Raw genomic sequence first — 21,876 nt, 5'->3', positions numbered from 1 at the left:
AGTGATTCAGAAAACTGAATGCCAAACTGTCAAAACATATCAGATTAATTACAACATTTCCCAGCAGTTAAGCAGCAACAACAATAGAACAAAACTATTTGGGGAATTTTCTTGCTTTGAAGCCATTGGTGTGACTGTTTTACCTTGATGCCACTTGGCATATAGGCATAATGCAATAGCATTAAAGAGGATGTTACGGTAATAAAGAGTGTATGTGATGCTATCTGTAAGGACACCACCCACAGTCATTTTTATAAACAGGAGTTTTCCTCCTTCATGTATAAAGCAAACCAGAACAAACTGTCTCAGTTTCTCAGTCTCCCAGTCCATCGCAGCGCACTATGTGGTTCCATCTCCTCAGCTTGGCGTTATGGGCAGCGCTTGTTCAGACAGATGAGAACAGCTCCCAGTGTCTTGTCCACGCAGATGGAGACATTATCATAGGGATGCTCACCTCGGCTCACACCACAGTCGACAATCTCCAGGACCGCGTTCGGCCAGAGGAGTTCACCTGCAGCAAGTGAGTATAGAGCCACTAGGAAGGCATATTTAGAGAATCCCTTTCTTGGCTGTTTGTTTAAGCTTTTTACCTGCCATTTTTGATCTAATCTTTGATATATTATTTTTCCTGACAGTTTTGACCTTCTTCCCTTCGTCCGAATGCTGGCTGCCATCTACACCATTGACAGCATCAATGACTCAGGCTTCCTTCCTGGTGTTCGACTTGGATATACCGTGTGTGACCCATGTGCAGACGCCACCAAAGCTCTCCACTGTGTGGAACACTTGCTGTCAACCAACGGCTCTTTGCCTGTCCTGGATGACTACTCTGAGTTCCGTCCAAAGGTTAAGATCATCCTTGGGGAGCGATACTCTCTGTTGACCATCCCAGTGGCCAGACTTCTCAGCGTTTATCTCTTCCCTCAGGTGAGAAAAGTCATGAATCTACATATCTACTTGTGCTGTGTTGATTATGTATGTATGTGTTGATTATGTATGAATACCAAGCTTGTTATGTTTTATCTGTTAATGCCCTTCAGATTAGCACAACGGCCTCTGCGGTTGTGCTGAGTGATTTGCTGGAGTTCCCAAGCTTCTTCCGAGTGATCCCCAGCGATGTGCACCAGACCATGGCGTTGGCGCAGCTCATAAGTCACTTTGGTTGGAACTGGGTCGTTCTGGTCTCCATGAATGACGACTATGGCAGGGGAGTCCACCAGAGTTTCCTGAAAAATGTTATGGAGGCTGGGGTGTGTGTGGCTTATGAGGAGGTCATTCCACACTACCTGGACCATGAGCAGAGTGAGCTGCGCATCAAGCAGGTGGCAAAGCAGATACGGGACTCACCTGAAGCACAGGTAGCGACGGGAGGGGCTTATACCGATTAGGACAAAGTACATGGATTGATGTCAGATTGATGATGTTCCATGTGAAAAATGAGATTGAGTTGACCAGTGCACTTCAAAAAAATAACTGGCTTAATTTTATTTTGAACTAATTTACTGTAAAGTCTTGATATCTTTAATTTGACACTTTTTTGAAATTTTGGGTAGGTGGTGATGGTGATCCTTCGGCCAGAGCTTGTGAAGATGCTGTTTGAGGAGATGATCCGCACCAACAGCTCTCGGGTTTGGATCGCCAGTGATGCTTGGTCCAGGTCTGGAGTTGTGTCAACCATGCAAGACATAAACAAGGTGGGTGGAGTGTTGGCAGTATACATTGTTCCAATGAACACTGTTAACGACCATTCTAACAAGAGCATCACAAACTCTGTTCTCTCTTTGAGCAAACATGTAAATGTGTGCATATTTTCTTTTCAAGGTTGGAGACATTCTGGGGTTAAATTTTGTCACAGGAACCATCGATGGGTTTACGGACTACTTGCAGAAGCTAACAGTCCGTCCAGGCGTGAAAAATGATTTAATTAAAGAGTACAACCAGCTGTACTCAGACTGCGGTCCTGATTCCTCAGAAGATTGCAGTAAGCCAAGTGCTGACCATCTAGTGAAGAACGTTGACCTCCCAGTGGTCTATGGTGAAAGGGTGGCTGTTTGGAGCATAGCCCATGCTCTGAGAGAACTACTTGGATGTAATGAAACCTTCTGTCCAGGAGAAACTGATTTCCCTCCATATAAGGTATGGTAATAATAAGGTTTACGTATATACAGCCAAATAAAATAATATATATAATAATATAAATACTTTTATAAAATATTCCATTTATATAATAAAATAAATAGTCATACAATTTTCTATTTTGTAGAATGTATGAGCTCTATACTAGTAAATACACACCATGCAGTTGTGTAATGCTCAACTACTAAGATATGTGTGTGCATGGAATACAGACAGACAGACAGACAGACAGACAGAGGAAGGCAGAGAGAGAGAGAGATGCAGAGACTGTGTTCTTCATTTGACCTGTTCCCTTATTTTTCAGCTTATTGAGAAGCTCCACAAGGTGAATTTTACCCTTGATGGTGAGAGAAAGTTCTTTGACAAAAATGGTGACTTTGAAGATGGTTATGATGTTGTCATGTTGGTGCCCGATGGTGAGATTAGACAGGCTAAAGTATTTGGGAGATTCGCTTTACCACAGGAAAAAGTTGTCATCACAGAGAAAAATATCACGTGGACTTTGACCCTCAACAGCACAGTAAGTACAAACACAATTCAACCAAGGAAGCTGTCTCTTGTGCATGTTGTTTGTTGTTACTGCAGTTGTGCTCTAATAGTGTGCATCACTTTCAACCCAACAGTTACCTGTATCTCAGTGCACACCATCATGTCCTAATGGCACATTCAAGAAGGTGTCGAATATTTCCTGCTGCTACAGCTGCATCTCCTGTGCTGAAGGGACCTACTCTGACAGCTATGGTAGGTTTTGAATTCAAGTCGCTGAGATGACAATTACTTTTTCATTATATTCTTATATTTTTGTAATAAAGAGATCTGATTTTTCAAAAGGTGCACTTTAAAGATGCAGTCTGTAATTTGATTTCAGTTTTGTGTAAAGCTGTTAATATTTGGGGTGAACAGTCAATTGAATTACACCCCTCCCTTCCATGCCTCTGAAACACTGTGTTGATATGCTGGATTGCTCATGACTAGCCTTGGGTGTTGGCATTTCTGAAGGAAACAACACAAAATTACGGTTAGTCTTGGGTGTTTGCATTTCTGAAGGAAACAACACAAAATCTGATAAACTCTGCCTTTTGTGTGCTGCCTTTCGTCTATGAAGTTCACAGAGACAAAATATGTCCTATCACTAGCTCATCATCTCTGTCATCTGCAAGCAAGCTTGCGCATGAGAATTGTTGTCAACAACTCTTTCTCTTATCTTGTGATCTGTCAGTCTCAGCAGATTTTTAATAGTTTTTAATAGAAAACTTTAAGTGTGACTAGGTCTAGGAGTACCCAGTACACTACTCAGTGATTGCAAGTATGGGCCGACACAAGATTATAAAAAAAGTGGTAAAACAGATTTTGTCTTTTCCAAAAACTCTGTGGCTTGTATGGGATGACTTATTAACAGGGGTGGTTGTTGGGTAAATAGAAAAAAACAATACAAAAATGGGTTTTCATAGATAACTTTCGGTGATGTCCATGTCCCATGTCAGTAAATGTTTTCATGCAGACAATGTGTGGTATATGGATAAGGTTATGCCCTGTTTCTCTGTCTTTAAAGGGACTTTTTCTCTACGAAACTCCCCCTCGCTCGGTCTGAAGCTCTTTTCCTTTTCTTTGCGTCTTCCATCAAGGGTTTTCGCTGCTTCTTCGCCGGCTCTTCCATTATACACACGTTTGCAACAATCTCTAGCGTTTCGTTAGCCTGCCTCTGTGCTGTAAACTGATCCTGCTTCGGTCGGCGGGTAGGATACACCGAACTTGCAAGTGGGATATTCTTCCTACAGGCATTAGGGGCGGGCGAGAGAGCCTTCATTCGCCCCGTAATGAGTCATTTAACCATAAACCGACTTACGAAGATGATTAATTAACACGAAAACGTTGCCTGGTGTCCCTTTAAGGTTAACATTAACGTGTCTACAGTCAATTTGTGCTGGAAATGTAATTGTGGAGACAATTTTACAATAATTATTTTGCTAAATGTATGAGCAATTACATGAAGACTAAACAAACATTGTTGGTGAAAGTCAATCTGCAAAACACTATGTACAGGGCCTACACGAAAGTAGTCAATATTTCTTGATTTGTCATTCAGATCATGATTTCAGAAAATCATTTCAAAAAATGGCTGCTTGTCCATTCCTGAAAACTAAACTTTTTTGATGATAATATTTCTAGTGTTTTCTCTCTTGTGCATTCAGAGTATCCAAAACAGAGACAGACAGAGAGAGAGAGGGAGAGAGAGCACATGATGATGCCAATAAAAAGGTGGCATGGATGAAAAGTGGTATGGTTGAGTGAGGAAAAGGAACAGAAACAGTTAAAAGTGTTGCAGGGTGCAGTTGTTTTGGTTTCAATACTGTTTACATGATCACATTGAACCATGGTAGTCTGGCCACACATTGGACTACCTGAAAGGTTAAGATTAGAAGAAAGCAGTGCAAACATGCAAATGTTGCATGGCCAAGTTTTCAAATAAAAATATATGGTCTTATTTTCTTATAACATAGATTTTGGTTCTTATCATTATAGGTATTGTTGTAATGTATCCATCCGTAATCACTAACATTAGATAGAATAACATAAAAGCAAGAGGAGCAGGATCATTACTATATTTAAAAGAAAACATATACAGGGGCCTATTTTCGCAAACCTGCGGCTGGCGGATTATTATCCCAGCGCGAAATGTATTCTTATCTTGCACGTCTCTTTTTATGAGCAACGCACCAAGGGGTGTGGCAATTAACGACCTAAGGAGGGGCCTGGCGCATTGTCTAAAAATCGCTATCGTACACTACTTAAAACGCATTATGCCACTGACCAAGAGAAACCTGGTCAGAAATGGCAAGTTTATATGTTATTTTAAGAGTGCATTATCTACAGTCATATGGGCAGGTGCACAAGGCACCCTGCTTCTCTCATCCATGAACGCACCAGCGCACATCCATGCAAAACATTACAAATTACACGATTACAATGGAAAACATAATTAGAACTAATTGTAATGCCAGAGGAATTACAATAGTGGATGGAAAGCTGCTGGCTTAATGTTGGTGGGGAGATTCTTGAAAAAAAAAAACACTGAATCACTTAACCTTTGAGTTCATACAAACCCTCGTACCAAAAAACCTTGAGATATAACACTCAAGGTGTTTTTTACCTTGACATTTGACCTTTGACCTCAAACATCAATTCACTTCATCTTTGAGTCCATACAAACACTCATCCCAAATTTCAGGCATGTATTCATGGACTTGACCTTTGACCTCCAACATCAACTCACTACATCTTTGAGTCCATACAAATCGTACCAAATTTGAAGCATGTGTGTCAAGCCGTTCTGGAGAAATAATGCGCAAAGCATGAGATATGGCTGTGACTTTTATTTTGACACACGGGAAACACTTCAACAGGATGTGTAGTTCAGGGAGAGCCAGATTGTATGCTTAGAAGCTGAGACAGTTGGATTCACAGGTGAAACCTGTGCCAGTGTTCTGATTAGCCCGGGAACCAAAGATTCTAGAACAGAGCTCTGTTCTAGAATCTTTGCCGGGAACTACTCTGGGGCTTTAGGCCATTATGACATCACAGCCTCCATTCAAGTCTATGGGGGAAAAATAGCTTTTTAACATTTTTAATCCCCTATTTCACAAAAAGTATAAACTTTTTTAAAATTCTGAAATAATAACTCTCTCGTCCAACTCCAGACCTACACAATGGTTATTTCAACATGTCTGTACGTTAAGCAGTTAGAGTCGCATTCATTCTTGAAAAGGTAAAAAAAGAAAAGGTTATAAGAAGAAGAAGCCAGAAGATTTCAAGATAGTGGATTCCATCCACTATAATAAAGATATTACGCAATACATCTCACAATGAGTAGTAGACAGGGCAAAACCCAAACTTTTCTCAATTGATTCTATAGTACTTTTTCGTGTAAAATCTATTTCTGCTTGGGACATTTTTATATCAAGCATAGTTAATGAGATAATTTGCATATTTGAATACATTAGTGAATATAAATGCATAATAAAGAAATGTATTGATAATACGGCTGTAAGTAGATAAGTTAATGGCTTTATGGCCAAATAATATTCAAATTGTATCAAATATAACAAATGATCAAACAAAAGTATGTTTTTAGGTGGGATATTGTAGTTATTTTTTTTTTAAAAACCTCTTTTGTTCATGTGCCACTTCACCTTTACAAGAACATCATGGCAAAGCAATTATGAATGTTTTTACGTAATTAGTGCAAATATACACTCTGTGCATTATTTTGTGAGAGCTAATTTGCATATTGGTATCATTTTATTGACTAATTTGCATGCAAGAATGGGTCTGTGAAGAAATATTCGTATTGTTACAAATATTGTTTTCATGCTGTGTTGTAACTGATCTTCCCCTCCAGTTGTCCACTTAATTTAGTAATAGTAAAACACTTATAAAAATAGTATACAGTAATAGTACATATCCATTTTTTATATCACGCATAGTTAATGAGCTATTTTGCATATTTTGACTAATTAGCAGAAATATGGGTATGGATTGTCCCACTTATGTTTGGGTGACATTTTATGATTAGTTAAAGAATATTCTATCTCTTTCAGGTGTAAAGGTATCTGCAGTGTAAATTCTGGTCATGTTTACATTAGTAAATTTACATAAATTATGCACATATTACAAAAATGCCAATGCAGACTCATAGTAAGCACATAGCAAGCTCCTGCAACCCATTTTTTCAGTGTTCAAATGCTCAATGTCCTCCAGCAGATCTTTCATCAGATAAGCTTCCTTATCCTTAGCTTTCCTTTCGATCAATTTCAGAAAGTCCTCAGTAACATAACATTATGGGCTCTAATATGATGATCAAAAGCGCGGCGCAAAGCGTGTTGTTATCACGACGCAAAGCTTATTCCGATTGTACACCCGAGTTTTTCGCCATGCGCGTCTCTCTTTTATTGAACAATGTGCTCAGGGGTGTGGCAATTAACGACCTATGTGTGGCCTGGCGCAAGATCTAAAAATCGCTATCATACACTATCTAAAAAGCATTGCACCACTGACCAAGAAAAAACTGGTCTTTAGCGAGGCGCATATGGAGCACAGCTGAAGATGAACTGTCACGAGATGTAAGCAGCAACTCTTCTGCAGGATAAATGTCCTTTAAATGTCCTTTTTGTTTTATGTTGTCATTCAAACATTATTGGGGTAAGTGTTGCTTTTTTCAGGCTATGTTTTCAATGATAACCCATTGTCAGTCAATAGTGAAAGTAATTAACTGTGTATCACTTTTTTGTCTTTGACTATGACACCACGGTGTAGTTTCCCTTTGCCAATGAGTTCAAATAATAGACGAGTGTAGATGCGTGTAGGCTATACTCTGCTAGGTTTTAGTAAAGCATGGTTTAGTGGAATACCTGTTCCATATGGTCTCGGGTGCAAGCAGATTCCTTCAACTGTGCCGCTGACTATCAAAATACCGTTGCGCTGTTTGAAGTTGCACTGCTTGCTGTTAAAGGAAATGACAGATGTCAGTTCCATTGGTTTAAAGAATGTTACGCCCAAACTACACCCATGACTGATTAAGAAACATAAGACCAACATTTTTGCTCTAGGCGCCGACGTTTGATAACAAAACCACCCCCAATATGGACTGGACAAACCCCAAAATTTATTTAAGCTATACGCCAGTGACCATGCGTTTTAGATTGCCAAAATATAGCCCAATATTTCATTTTTTCCATTTCTTCTCTGTCCAGTGTAGTCTCTGAGCGTCTGTAAGGGAAGGCAAATGACAGGTAGCAGCTTCCATGGTAGTACACATCCACAGCAAACACATCAAATGACTGTCCACTCAAAAGACTTAGGGCCCTACTTAGGCCTCTTAACGATCGGAAACACAAGTAGCATATCAAACGCAAAACGCAAGTAGCTTTGTGGGTGGATCTCGGGCAATGTTGCTATTATACCACCGGGATAAATGACTCTTGTGCCCGACGCAAATCTAAAATGGGTTGGTCTGAAGTAGCTACATTACTCATAGGTGTGGTCTGGGCGTAACATGCAATAAACCAATCAGAGCGTCATCTCAAATTCCTTTTAAAAGCAAGCGCACTTGTTCCATGGCAGATTTCTATTATAATGGTGGATTTGCCAGGCGCACGCCAGGAGCGGTTCACAGCTGAGGAGACCGACGTTCTCGTCAGGGCTGTAAAAAAACAGAGAAGTGGCATTGAATGGGGATGGGAGAAACCCACCCAAATTAGCTTCGGTTAAACAGGCGTGGGAGGAAATTGCCACAATTGTTTCCATGGCTGGCATTTTTCTTTTTGACAACATGTAAATAAAGAAATGTCACAAAGACATACTTTCTGATGTTTTGAGCTCACTCTCACTGAATCACGAGGTTATGAATGCATGGTGATATTTTTGCAATGTAACATTAACCGAGATTACTTTGCTTCACTCTACCTCAGCAGCTCTTCTGTCAGATGAGCTCTCCTCTTCCGTACTGCTGCTGGGGCATTTGGGTTAAATGGCATGCAGTTTAACATCACATTTCCTTAAAGGCGCTCTAAGTGATGCTGGGTTGTTGACTTCTGTTGACTTTCAAACAAAACAGAAAGCTAGCTAGCTACTTCCTCCCCTTCCCTCCTGTGCTGCTCCTGTGCAATTGAAACTCTCCTAAACGCGCATCTCGTCGGTGATTTGCTGGAACAGTCTGTTATGTTTTTATGGCCTAGGTTTGCACAAGTTGTTTTTGTTGCCGTTTTTGGAGCCTGGGCTGTCACAGTGATCACGTTTTTTACAGTGTATTCAGGACACAGACAGCTAGCGGTTGGTTAGGTGATGTTTGCAGTAAGTGACATAAAATATTTTAGCCTAAAAAACGTGTGGCATCGCTTAGAGCGCCTTTAAGTCCTCTAATATTTCCTCATTGATGTCATCAGCACATCCATGATTAATGGAAATGTTGTGTTTTTTATTTTATTATTACTGTATACTATTTCTATATACTATTTAGTATTACTAAAATCTGTGGACAACTGCAGGGGAAGATCAGTTACAATACAGCCTCAAAACTAGAATCTATTTCTTCACAGACCCATCCTCGCATGCAAATTAGTTGATAAGATGATACCCATATGCAAATTAGCTCTCACAAAATAATTCACACAGTGTATATTTACACTAATTAAGTAAAAACATCCATCATTGCTTTGCCATGATGTTCTTGTAAAGGTGAAGTCGCACATAAACGAAAAAGGTAAAAAATGACCTAATTTGCAAAATGTAACTGCAATATCCTATCTAAAATCATACTTTTGTATGATCATTTGTTATATTTGATACAATTTGAATATTATTTGGGCCTAAAGTCATTAACCTATCTACTTACAGCCATATTATCAATACATTTCTTTATTATGCATTAATATTCGCTAATGTATTAAAATATGCAAATTATCTAATTAACTATGCGTGATATAAAAATGTCCCAAGCAGAAATGGATTCTACGCGAAAAAGTACTATAGAATCAATTGAAAAAATGTTTGGTAGTGACCTTAATCAGATCGTTCTGGGTTTTGCCCTGTCTATAGTTATTCACCATCTGTCACAGCTTTGCCAGGTTCTTCAGCAGCACCTCACTCTGCACCAGCCACGACCACTCATCAGACTCACACTCCTGTTACTCATTCTCTCTCTCCTACCTACTGAAGCCTTACCCCTGCAGCTGATCAGCTGATTGTATATAGTATCAGATTGTATATAGTATAGTACAGTATCAGGCCTCCCTCCACACACACCCTTTGTCTGGCCTCGTCAATGCTGTACGAAAGACCCAGCCAAAGACTCGCTCCCTCGCCTGCTCTTCAGTATTCGTTGGATTCAGTTAAGTTATGGACTTATGAACTTTGTTGGACGTTGCCCTCTCTCTTTAGTTGCCTTAGTCTGATCTCCTGTGTGTTTGCTTTGCTTTGTATTCTGGACCTACAAGTACTTTTCTGTTGACCATTCAATAAATCCATCACCGTGTTCAGTATCTCCTAGTCCTCCTTCTGTGTACCGTGACACCATCATTTGCAAATGAAAATGAGTGTAGGCTATACTCTGCTAGGTTTTAGTAAAGCATGGTTTAGTGGAATAACTGTTCCATACGGTCTCGGGTGCGGGTAGATTCCTTCAACTGCGCCGCTGACTATCAAAACACCGATGCGCTGTTGAAGTTGCGTTGCTTGCTGTTAAAGGGAATGACAGATGTCATTCTCATTGGTTTAAATGATGTTGCGCCCAAAACACACCCATGACTGATTAAGAAACCTCGGAACGCCTTGTTGTGCCATCTGCCTGATGTTTGATAACGAAAACACTCCCAATGTGGACTGGACATCCTACTAAATTTAAATGCAAGTGACCATGCATTTTAGATCAAGATAATAGGACCCATAAACTCTCCACTCGATCTCTTCATGAATTTCTATATAGGACATTAAAGAGGTTCGTAAAATAGCTGTTATGTACATCAACTTTTGCCATGTTCTGAACTGAGAAGTTCAGTAATCTGTATATTGTGACATCCCTTTGAATATCTGTCTCAAGCTCTGGATACGTGTTTTTCTTTTCAGACCAAGATGACTGCTACATGTGCCCCAATGGCACTTGGTCCCTGAGGGGATGGAGTAAATGTGAACCTCGTACTAAAAAATATCTGCAGTGGTCTGAAGCATTACCCGTTGCTACCCTGGTGGGAGTGGGCCTTGGGCTCCTGCTTCTCATAACAGCCTTTGTCTGTTTCACCATCCATCGGCACAGCTTAATTATCAGGTCTGCCAATTATCTCATGTCTTGCTTCATGATGGTTGGTTTAGTGGTGAGTTTTGGAAGTGTGATTCTATTTATGGATGAACCTAGCATCCACCACTGCCGGACCCAGCAGATGATGTACGCCTTGGGCTTCACCCTCTGTGTCTCCTGCATCTTGGTCAAAGCCTTCCGCACATTTCTGGCTTTCATGGCTTTTGATCCCATAAGACGCGATCGTCTGAACAAGCTCTACAAGCCTGTGATTATTATGGTCTTGGCAACCTCTGTTCAAGGGTTCATCTGCCTCTACTGGCTGATCTTTGACACCCCACATGTGGACCCGACCCCCCCATCCAACCAGAGCATGGAGCATATTCTGCAGTGCAGCGAGGGCTCCAAAGTGTGTTTCGTGGTGATGCATAGCTACGTGGCTCTGTTGGCTTTCATCTGCTTCCTGCTGGCCTTCAAAGGGAGGAGGGTCCCTCAAGACTTCAACGAGACGGGTGTCATCATCTTCAGCATGCTCATCCACCTGTTTGTGTGGCTCTGCTTCATCCCCATCTACATGACCAAGAACGAGTCACGGCCCATCGTACAGGCCTCCGCCATTTTGGTTTCTAACTACGGTATCATATTTTGCCTCTTTGTCCCAAAGGGCTACGGAGCTATTAGGGGCAGACACATGACAGAGGAAATGAGGGCACGCCTGCGCAAATTCTCTCAGACCAGAAACCATGCCTCCATGGACGGTCTTATCACCGAAGACTCAGAGACAGACACCATATCACACCGCTCTGTGAGCTTCAAACTTCCCATATTGAGGTCATTGGAGTCATTAGAATCAGGGTTTGGGGCAGTCAGTACCTCCCTGGCCTCTACTTCTTCCCAGTCAACCTCACCATCAGCAGAAGACCCTTTCCTCAACCTGAGTCCCACTGACTCTGTGTTTGTTATAGGAGTGTCTAAGGGTCCCACTGTGTTAGACAGACTAGGCATGGCAGTACAACAGAGACAGAGAAGACAATCCATTTGAGATGTTAAACATGTACAGCTGTTTTTTGATCAAGTTGTTTGTGTACTGTCTGATGATTTGTCAGCTATTTTGTTTTTCATGATAGGCTAATCATGTGAAAACAGTTTCATATGATAAAATATGGGTTGGAATTATAATGCATGTAAATGTTTTACAAAATAAAATTACATTTTGCTTTTAACCAGGTGCTATTAAATGACCTTTATTAAATTATTATTAAATTACATTTGCAATAAAATCACTGATACTTTAATACTTTATTTTTTTTATTCTCTAATGCTAAATTCAGCATGACTTAGGAGGAAACTGAGGGTGGAGGAGAGGAAGTGTTATTGCAACAGCTCATTTCATTAGTGGCTGGTATTCTTTCAATGGACAGAATCTCAATAGAAGGTTTAGTTGATTCTCTGGCATTGTTTGAATGAACACAATCTCAAAATAGAAGGTTTAGTTTGTCCCCGTACAAATCCCTTCATCCCTGATCCCACATACCCAGAAACCCAACGAACTACTACTCCTGTGGGCCCCAACATTATTAACACCATTTCTGACAATGATCTGTCCAAGAGTATATTTTTGCTGGAAGATTATGAAACAAAATACTGAAACACTATAAATAATGCAGTATAGCTTTTTACTGAGTTGTCTAAGACACAGGATCAGCATGTTTTGGGTTTTGACTAGCCATTTGGTGCATAGCAGTCACTACAGTGGACAGCTATTTAAAAGTAATTTTCTTCAATACATTAGAAAATGGTAAAACTGTATATTAGCCACAAGTGCTCTCTACTGCACTCTTTTCAGTGGTCAGTAGCTGTAACAGCAACTAAATTTCCTCTCAAACCCATATGGTGGACAATCTGTCACACCTGTTGGCCAGAGCAGGAATATCCTAATAACTCTTTTACAGTAATCCAGAAGACCACTACGGGCAAAAATTAAGTATGTTGATCTATTTTAACATGTAGTTTAACAACAAAGGAAAATCTATTTGCTAATTGAATACCATGAGAAAGATCAAAAGCACAAACATCAAAGGATCAGTCCTATGCACATAAACAAAAACAGGAACAGAAAAGAAAATTTCATTTTCAAAACCACTCAATGCAATAAGCAAGCATCCATAAAGACAAAGATGAAAATATCACATCTAGAACTGTGATGTATTTTATTCAATCTTAATTACTTCATTAATCATTTCAAACTTCACGGGGACTGGGATCTGTTTCGGAGTGTGCCACTGACATTCATTAAACTAATCTATATGTATTTCAGTACAGTACAGTTCAAGACAAACACTGACAGAATGCTAATCAAGATGGACTACTTTATAGTAAGACAGTAAACACACTTGTGCAGTGCTGTTGATCTGATATGGTGGATAGTGATCATGTTGGTTTCACCCAGGAAAGTAAAAGCAAACTGTCAAAAAAATCAGATTAACGGAAACAGGTTTCCCAGCAGTTAAGAAGCCACAACAATCGAATTAAATATTTTAGGTATTTTCATACTTTGAAGCCACTGTTGTCAGCAGCACGTATGAATGTTTGACCTTGTTTTCACTTGGCATGGGCAATAAGATTAAGGAGGATGTTATGGTAAGAGAGAGAGAGAGAGTGTGTGTGTGTGTGTGTGTGTATGTACGTGGGTGTATGTGAGTTGGATGTCTGCCTGATAACATAACATCTGAAGAATCTAAAGAAGTCACCAATTGACCGTAAATCATTTAGTCACTTTTCCTGTCAGTTACAATTGATAGTTCCTTTGTTGGCAGCTCTGTATACATTACACTGTGTGTCACATTGCATGTAGTATGAGTAATTCAGAATTGTATGCAGTTTACTGTTTTGTAAACTAATAATAAGTAAATAAACGTAAATTACATAAAGTAACCCTAATCAATTTTCCAAATAATTTTAAAGTTTAAATACAACACACCGTAGTAATTTCACCCAACTCAAAGAATTTCACCCAACAAACATACCCAACATAAAACAACTGAAAAACACATTAATAATTTATTATAATATAAGTCCCACACCCTATAAGTCCATTTTACAACTGGGATGCACTGATGTGGTAAAAAGCCAGTGGGTGATCCGAAAGGGAAGCGTCCCACACACATGGAAAAGCTACTTTACCTTAAGCGTATAGGTTACACACTGTAGCAAGGACTGGTGTGTGAGTGTTGCATGTCAGGGATGAAAGTTGCACATTAATGAAACATCAAATTAAACTAAAAAAAACAATTACTTCTAAAACAACTCTTTCTCTCTCCACCCCATATGATGGAAACACTCTTATCAGACCACATATAGAGATGGGGCTTAAAAAAAGAAAAAGCAATCTGACAGGCTACCTGATTACCTTGATGGGCTTAAGGTCTTACGTATGGGCCTTATTCTATTAACGTGACCATCTGTTGCATGCAAAGGGTTTGGACCGGAGAGAAGGGGAACTCCAATCCTCTTTATGCACTCACCTTTTCAGTGTGAGTGGTGAGTCGCAGTGTTGCTGAGATACCTGGATCTGAAGACACTCACCTGAGATTGGACATGTCGGTGGAAGCACAGCCAAGACAATGGAGGAAATGGACATGACTACCTGAAAATACCTTGTCTGCAAAGAAAAGGCTGCCAGTGGAGATTAGATGAAAACTATAGGAACTTGCGGTGCGTAAAAACCCTTCATTCTGTGCTTGCATCTATCTTTTGTAAGTCACCTTGAAGCCTTCTTCTTCTTTAAGTACTTTCATTATTTTTAATATTTATTTTGTTTTGTCACCATTTGACTAAAGCTATCAGCTAAAATGGGTTGCTCTCCATCGAAGGGTAAACTTTTCACTGGGGCTTTCAGCCCCAAACAAAAGGCTCTACCGGCACCACCTGAAAATGCTAATGAAAGTGCCACTATCACTGAGATCAGTAATCAGTGTGTAATGGACAAATCTGCTGCTGATTGTGGTTCTGGAAAAGATGAGCAGGAGGAGCCTATTGTCTCTCAAGAGAAAAGATCTTCTCTAGCTGAGGTGGTCTTTGATACCACTTCAGTGATTGAAGATGGCATACAGAAAATAGATGTAAATATAGTGGCCCAAGAGGAGTTATCACTGGTGGAAGAACAGCCTCAAGGTAAGCCACCACGAGAGAAAGGTGAGAGAAGAAAGAAATCCAAGGGAGGAAAGAAAGTAAGGCCAAAGGATAAGATTAAAAAGAACTCCCTCATCCAGGCAAAAATCGAGCTTCCTGAAGACATGGTGAAAGCCCACCAGGCAGCCTATGCTTACCTGAACCCCAATATCTCCAAATACGAGACCTTGCTGGGACTCCTGGACCAAGCAGCCCAAACTCAACACTCCCTTCAGTCAATGGTGACCATGGTGGCAATGCGGTACGATGAGATCAACCAAACTTTAGAAGAGATGGCCAAGGAGGGCGAGAGAATGCTCAAGGAGCATGGAGACCACATGGCTTGGCCCGCGGCCCTGATGAACACCCCGCTGGTCCCTGCTGTGAAGCCAAGCGTGGAGGACCAGGGCTGCCCTGGGCCGCCACCCCCCGACCTTCTTCAACAGCTACTCCAGCACTCCACCGAGAAGATGCGTCAGGTGGGGGAGTCTGTAACGGGCCTGGGCGACTCTGCCCTTGAGGAGGCCACAGAGTATTTTGCCTCACTCTCTGGGCTTTTAGGGGAGAAGTTGATGGCAAAAAGGGCTGCTGAGTGTCGCCTGAAGCAGGTACTGACCTGCGTTGAGGCAGCTGCTGTGCGCAAGCTTGGTTTGGAAGATTCCGCCTTGCACAGTGAGGACAGTGGTATTGGTGGGGAGAATGAGAGCCTCCCAGGGTCAGAACGGCACCGCAAGCACAGAGAGAGCTGTGCATCATCCACTGTAGCACACGGCATACTTCTACCACATGGTGAAGATGAGGAAGAAGATGAGGAGGAGGAGGATGATGACGAAGATGATGATGAAGACGTAGAAGATGAGGAGACGGCGAAAGAGCATACAGATACAGTTGAAAGAACAGATAGGAGGTCCTCTAACTCCTCTTTACTAGCTCACAATCAAAAGGCCAACCTCAATGCACCCAAACAAAATCCCACCAAAGAACAAAAGCAGACAACACGCCCCAAAACAGCTGACAATACCAAACCAAGACATAGGCGTGGTCAGTTGAGAGGCCCACGTCGTTCCTGCTCTTTGGACAACCTATACCAGAACTCTTCTTTAGCTGAACCAAATGTGAATCAGAAAGGTTTCATCCAGAGGCAGGAGAGGATTGGAAGAGGTATGGAGGGTGTGCGAGGGGCTGCTGGAGTGAGCTCATTAAAGGCAAAGTTGAGAAGACACTCATCAGGGGGACAGAGTATTGAGAGAGGCCCCATCAGGGCCGGTGGCCCATCCACAGCACTCCCTATGTTGGCCCCAGTACCTCCAGGTCGCAATGCAGTCAAGAGACTAATCACAACTTTCAGTCATGGAGTGAATGACAAACCATCTGTCCCTCCCCATGTGAAAATAAACAGGAAATGCCATTTCCCAATGATCTCCAACGCACAGACAAGTTTTGATGGTCCCAGCAACAAAAACAATGGGGTACACCATAGACACCCTGACAGGCATGATGATTTAGATGTAGACAGCCTTCCTCCACCTCCCCCAGAGGTACTGATGGACAACTCCTTTGAGGTCACAAAAGGCCTTCTAGGTCAAACAGCGAGCCAGAAAACCAGTGTGTCCCAAAAACTGAGGGCATCTGTACAGTCCATGACTGTGTTGCCAAATCGGGGAAGCATCCATCAAGGCTCCCTAAGCCTGTCTCCAGCCTGTCTCAATAAAACAGATGCTGTGGAGGATCAGCTAGAGGATCCAGATGAGGAGGCTGAGACACTTTACCGCCAGGCCCGAAAGATCATCCACTTACGTGACGCCGCATGCTCTCCAGCTAACAGATGCAAGGATGGCATGTGGAGTACGTCTGGTGCTCCAGCTGGGCTTGGGTCAAGACAAGGAAGCAGTGACTATGGGGGTGATGGTGATACTTTAAGCCCACAGCTCAACACCTGCCCACCAACAACACCTCCTGTGTCAAGGACCCGGTTGCCACCATCTTGCCCCTCGGTGTGTCGCACTTTCCCTGCGCACTCATCCTGCCCCTCTGAGGGTCAGTGGCGGGCACCATCACCCCCTGCCTCAAACACTCCGAGGTGGACAAGGGGGAACAGCAACAGTGATGAAAACTTCCCTGTCTTGACTGCTGTGGCATTTGCAAGTGCTCGCTCCGTCTTCTGTCAAGACCAGACAACCAGGACACCATCCTGCACTTCCACCCTGCCTCGACCCTGGGGAGAGACCTCACGTGGGAGACTACCCATCAACCACGGTGGCCTGCAGGGCTTCGCCCGACGCAGCTCCTCAGAACAGAGAGCACCCAGCTCCCGTCAGACTGAGCAGACCCCAACTTCCGAGGACCCAGCTGAATCCAGTGCCACCAAAGAAGAATAGGTAACTGACTCTGCCAGACACCAGTAGTTCCACACTGGTCTCATTTTGGGACTAACAATTTCACATGGGCATTAAGTCTTAATGAAAATGTTCTAGAATTCAAATTAATTTCTCAAAATAGGATAGTAAATACACATACTAAAATATCTTAAGCACTTTAAGTATTTTTTTACCCCACATTCTGTGAATCTTTCAGAATGATTCTCACTTTACAGTTGTGATCCAGCAGTTGAAAAACACTGATGAGCCATATAATTTGTAAGCTCTCTCCAATTCAACCTTTCAGATCGTTCACTGAAAAATTGTTCAGAAGTTACATGTAGTCAACCTTCGAAGACCTTAACTATGACCTTTGCACAACATGCACCATAGCAACAAATATGCACCATAGCAGACAGTAGTTATCTAAAACACCAGATCGACCTGTTTGGAGATTAAGTTGTCATCAAAGTGATCGTTGTCATATTATAAAACATGTTTTTCTGGCATCTCTTCAAGGCGCCATGCCGCAACCTCCGCGTTTGTAATCACAAAAGCAAGGAATCTCCTCCCTCACTATTAACACCATCTTTTAAACAGGTAGTAGAAAGCTCAGGGCCAAACATGGTATTCAGACCATGTCAACATTGAGGTTGCACAGGATAAAATAGATTAAGTAAATACATTTTTATTCTACATGTCTGACCCAAAAAACAACTGTCATTATAGTCATCAGTTCTGGATGCCAGATCAGGTGCTTGTACCTTAATCTATGTGTATACCCTTGGCAGGTGTTAACTCAAACCTCATTTCCTTGCCAACTCTTAACACGCTATACAGTCTGCCTTGCACACGTGAGTGGATATTTGTTTCTCACAATGTTCTCTCACTGCATTCTTGAACCAGGCATCAGATCCATCTCACGGGGAACTCACAGGGAGATTTACCTTGTTTTTTTCTCGACCTACATACCTCCCCTGGGATTCTAGCAAACAGGTTTATTTACATTCCACTGTATTTCCAGTCACTGGTACCATCAACTTTGGGCCAAGTGTGTCTGTGTGTGTGTGTATGTGTGTGTGTGTGTGTGTGTGTGTGTATGAGAGAGAGAGAGAGAGAGAGAGAGGGAGAGAAAAGAAAGAGAGATGTATTAAAAAAAAACTCAAAGGGACATTTGGTAAATGTATTAACAAATAAATTCTACAGCAGAGCACAACTGCTGAACTCATTCTCAAAAGTTCAGCAATGACACGATGTCCATTAATGCCATGCCATTGTTTTGTATGTGTGTTAGTGACGCCTTGCTCAGAGAACAGGAAGTCAATATCATAAATTAGTTGCATGCATTCCTGTTTGTGCCCAGGCTTTGGGTCAGCATGATGATTTCACCACAACATGGGCCTTATCCTCTGTTGAAGTCCAGAGCCTTGAATTGACACCAATTGGTTTGAGTTAGATCTACTTAGAAAGATCTATCCCGAGAGGGCCAATTGGTAATCTTAATCCCCACTGTTGCCCAGTTACAGCCCTTGCTTTGCTGACCCAATTACTCTCCCCTTGCACTTATATCCCACCTCCTCTGCTCTCTCATAGGTTGGAAGCTAACTGATTGACAGGAGCAGTGCTGGGAGATGTCCAATGAGATTTTTGCATGGTGGTTCCCTAAGTGTACCTGGAGCAATGGTAACCAAGGTTTACGAAGCACTGTAGATGATGAAGAGGTGGAGCTAGTGCACATTATGGATTAAGGGGTTTTCGGATTAAGACTCTTGCTCTTCTCGAACAACTTCATAGGATCTGACACTGTGTATGCCAGTGTGTTGTGTAACATTTCCCCATATATCACCATCTTTATTTAGAAATGTTTACTCAGAATTGTGTCTTTGTTTGCTGTTGTTAGACGTTGACTTTTGTGTCTTATTTGGGATGTTTGTATCCAATATTTTTTTTAATGTTTTATAACTCATTGTAGTTGTAAAACCCAGACAAAAAATGCCAAATATGTTTATCAATAATACAACTTAATAGTGTAAACATTTCATATGAAACATATTTATCAAGTGTGAAGAGAACAACCACAGTCTCCACAAGAGATTTAACAACTATCTAGTATTCAAGCGAACACTATTATGTTCATTCTGTCTGAGAAAAGAAGAAAAAAATAATAATGAAAAATATAATCTATAAAAGTTCAACAAAACAGTGCATCATTCTGAGAATTTCATAATTAATTTTGCTTGTATTTGTACCATTTGGTTTTGGCATGTCATGACCATTTTTCATTTCTAGTCTTCATGTTGGTGTTTGCTTTGAGTTTGTTTTATACACGTTCTCAATAATAATTTATCCTAATCAGAACAGGTTTCCTTGACTATTTATTTTGTACCATTTGGTTTTGGCATGTCATGACCATTTTTCATTTCTAGTCTTCATGTTGGTGTTTGCTTTGAGTTTGTTTTATACACGTTCTCAATAATAATTTATCCTAATCAGAACAGGTTTCCTTGACTATTTATTTTGTCAGGTTTACCAGTGATGGTACAAAGTTACAAATGTCAATGCTCTCCAATCACACATATTTTGCGTAAATATTTGACGTACAATAATATTTATATACTCCATATTTGTTTGTATTTTGGTATGGCTTTAATTAAATGAAAACAATCTTTAGGACTGAAAGTATCAACCACCCATCTCCCCTAACACTAAGAAGAAAAGCTCTCTGCAATGGTATGCAATAGCCATAATGATTTAAATTAAATTATTAGTTAAACTATTAATTGATTTATACACAAACTTCTTAAAGTGTCATAAATTATATTTTGGGACAGCAACACTATGGTATACTAAAAACACTTAAATGGTATACCTTTACATCATTTTTTTCTATTTATTGATTGATTTGCAGATAAGTCAAATGTTTGAACTTGGAGGGTTAGTTAGACTTTAACTAAGAGGTTCTCAAAGGCACACCAAAGGTCTACCAACTTATTACTGATAATAAATTATATCACCCACATTATTATAAGCCATAACAGTAGTAGAATGTTCATGAGCTGAGACCACAGCGATAGGCATATGCTCACATGATGTTGAATGAGCTTTTTAATTAAGAAGCGGCGCCACTGATGTATTTAAAAAGTGTTACATACCGGCTCAAGCATGAAACATAGAGGGGAGGCCACACGCAGATAATAAGTAAATTTAAAATATTAAAGATTATTGTAACGAAGATTAAGAAAGTCAGTATAATGAAGTGTAAAATAAGAATGTAGTGCCAGTCGGTGTCTAGGGGTATGTACAGCGAAACGGAAACCAAAAGCCAACGTCGGAAGAGAAGAAGAGAGCCCTCAGCATGGGGAGAGCAGGCTTCTAATCCCCACGCCAATCAAGAGTGATCTCACACACCTGGGTACACCTAGGCACACCTAGTCACCTGGCACAGAGTGAGGGAGAGACAGAGCACAGGCACAGAAGTTGGCGGGGCCAAAAGAGACCCACCAGGGTCGTAACAACAGCCCTACAGCCCGTCTCATGAGTCTGTATAAAAAAGCACATTGGGTTCCTCAACATTCCACGGCGCATTTCACTTTTCCTCACATGTCGAGCCTTGGCACACTGCATGAGAACCACTCGGTTGGCCCTTCGACGGTTATCACAACAGAGTAACTCGACCTAGAAGCTGATGGGGGTATGTTTATCTTGGTAGCTGGCCTTGGTCCTGGAAATGCCTACAGCGGAGATTACGAGATATACCCTACGGGAATTGTGAGTGTGTGTAGAGTAGTAAAAGGATAAAGGGGAGGAGGGACATTTCACAACAGAGGAGCATGTGACGTATGGATGAAACATTTTGTGTACAGTACAGGCCAAAAGTTTGGACACACCTTCTCATTTCAATGCGTTTTCTTTATTTTCATGACTCTTTACATAGTATATTCTCACTGAAGGCATCAAAATTATGAATAAATGCAATGTTATTTGGCCCACAGATTAATATTTGTCAAGTTATGGCTTGCTGAATATGGTATTAAATTTAAAAAAAAACTAGAATATAAGACATGTTTTCAGTTATTTTACACTTTTTTGTTAAGTACATAATTCCACATGTGTTCATTAATAGTTTTGATTAATCTACAATGTTAATAGTCATGAAAATAAAGGAAATGCATTGAATGAGAAGGTGTGGCCAAACTTTTGGCCTGTATTGTATGTGGAGGATAAATACTATTGTATTTCACTCTAGTGCGAGCAAGTCTCTAAGAATTTAGGCCAAATTTGTACTAGGTGTTTCTACTATTAGGTGGGTACGTGCAGGCACACACAATGTTAAACCATACTGTTCATAAATCATTATCAACCATGTTTATGCACTGAGACATTTACCTATTATCAGATAATATACAAAGGTGTGGTCACATACCA

The 21,876-nt window shown here is 41.0% G+C and overlaps 2 protein-coding genes across 3 annotated transcripts; both read left to right on the top strand.

Annotated features, from left to right (window-relative positions):
* Positions 1 to 318: 318 nt before the first annotated feature.
* Positions 319 to 12,131, top strand: LOC121712019 (G-protein coupled receptor family C group 6 member A-like). Its single transcript, XM_042095926.1, has 8 exons — positions 319 to 520; positions 636 to 927; positions 1,041 to 1,358; positions 1,554 to 1,694; positions 1,822 to 2,136; positions 2,441 to 2,656; positions 2,760 to 2,877; positions 10,756 to 12,131. The coding sequence occupies exons 1-8, from the start codon at positions 342 to 344 to the stop codon at positions 11,964 to 11,966; spliced, it is 2,790 nt and encodes a 929-aa protein (XP_041951860.1). The 5' UTR covers positions 319 to 341; the 3' UTR covers positions 11,967 to 12,131.
* Positions 12,132 to 14,236: 2,105 nt separating this feature from the next.
* LOC121712021 (photoreceptor cilium actin regulator) lies at positions 14,237 to 19,946 on the top strand. 2 transcript variants are annotated; one of them, XM_042095928.1, is made up of 3 exons: positions 14,237 to 14,638; positions 14,764 to 17,472; positions 19,045 to 19,946. In XM_042095928.1, the coding sequence occupies exon 2, from the start codon at positions 14,776 to 14,778 to the stop codon at positions 17,470 to 17,472; it is 2,697 nt and encodes an 898-aa protein (XP_041951862.1). In that variant the 5' UTR covers positions 14,237 to 14,638; positions 14,764 to 14,775; the 3' UTR covers positions 19,045 to 19,946. The 2 variants fall into 2 exon arrangements, with proteins under 2 accessions (XP_041951862.1, XP_041951863.1); XM_042095929.1 differs by lacking the exon at positions 14,237 to 14,638 and having other exon boundaries at positions 14,758 to 17,472.
* Positions 19,947 to 21,876: the final 1,930 nt, after the last annotated feature.

The sequence above is a fragment of the Alosa sapidissima genome, chromosome 6 (genome assembly GCF_018492685.1).
Source record: "Alosa sapidissima isolate fAloSap1 chromosome 6, fAloSap1.pri, whole genome shotgun sequence".
In the NCBI taxonomy this organism is placed as follows: Eukaryota; Metazoa; Chordata; class Actinopteri; order Clupeiformes; family Clupeidae; genus Alosa; species Alosa sapidissima.
Note: the sequence above shows the minus strand (reverse complement) of the source record. Positions and strands in the feature narration are given on the sequence as shown.

Excerpts from the sequence above, each read along its gene's own strand:
- LOC121712019 (XM_042095926.1), top strand. The coding sequence starts at position 342 with ATGTGGTTCCATCTCCTCAGCTTGGCGTTATGGGCAGCGCTTGTTCAG. Across the intron at positions 928-1,040 it reads GCGTTTATCTCTTCCCTCAG|ATTAGCACAACGGCCTCTGC; the intron begins GTGAGAAAAGTC and ends AATGCCCTTCAG. Across the intron at positions 2,657-2,759 it reads CTTTGACCCTCAACAGCACA|TTACCTGTATCTCAGTGCAC; the intron begins GTAAGTACAAAC and ends TCAACCCAACAG.
- LOC121712021 (XM_042095928.1), top strand. The coding sequence starts at position 14,776 with ATGGGTTGCTCTCCATCGAAGGGTAAACTTTTCACTGGGGCTTTCAGC.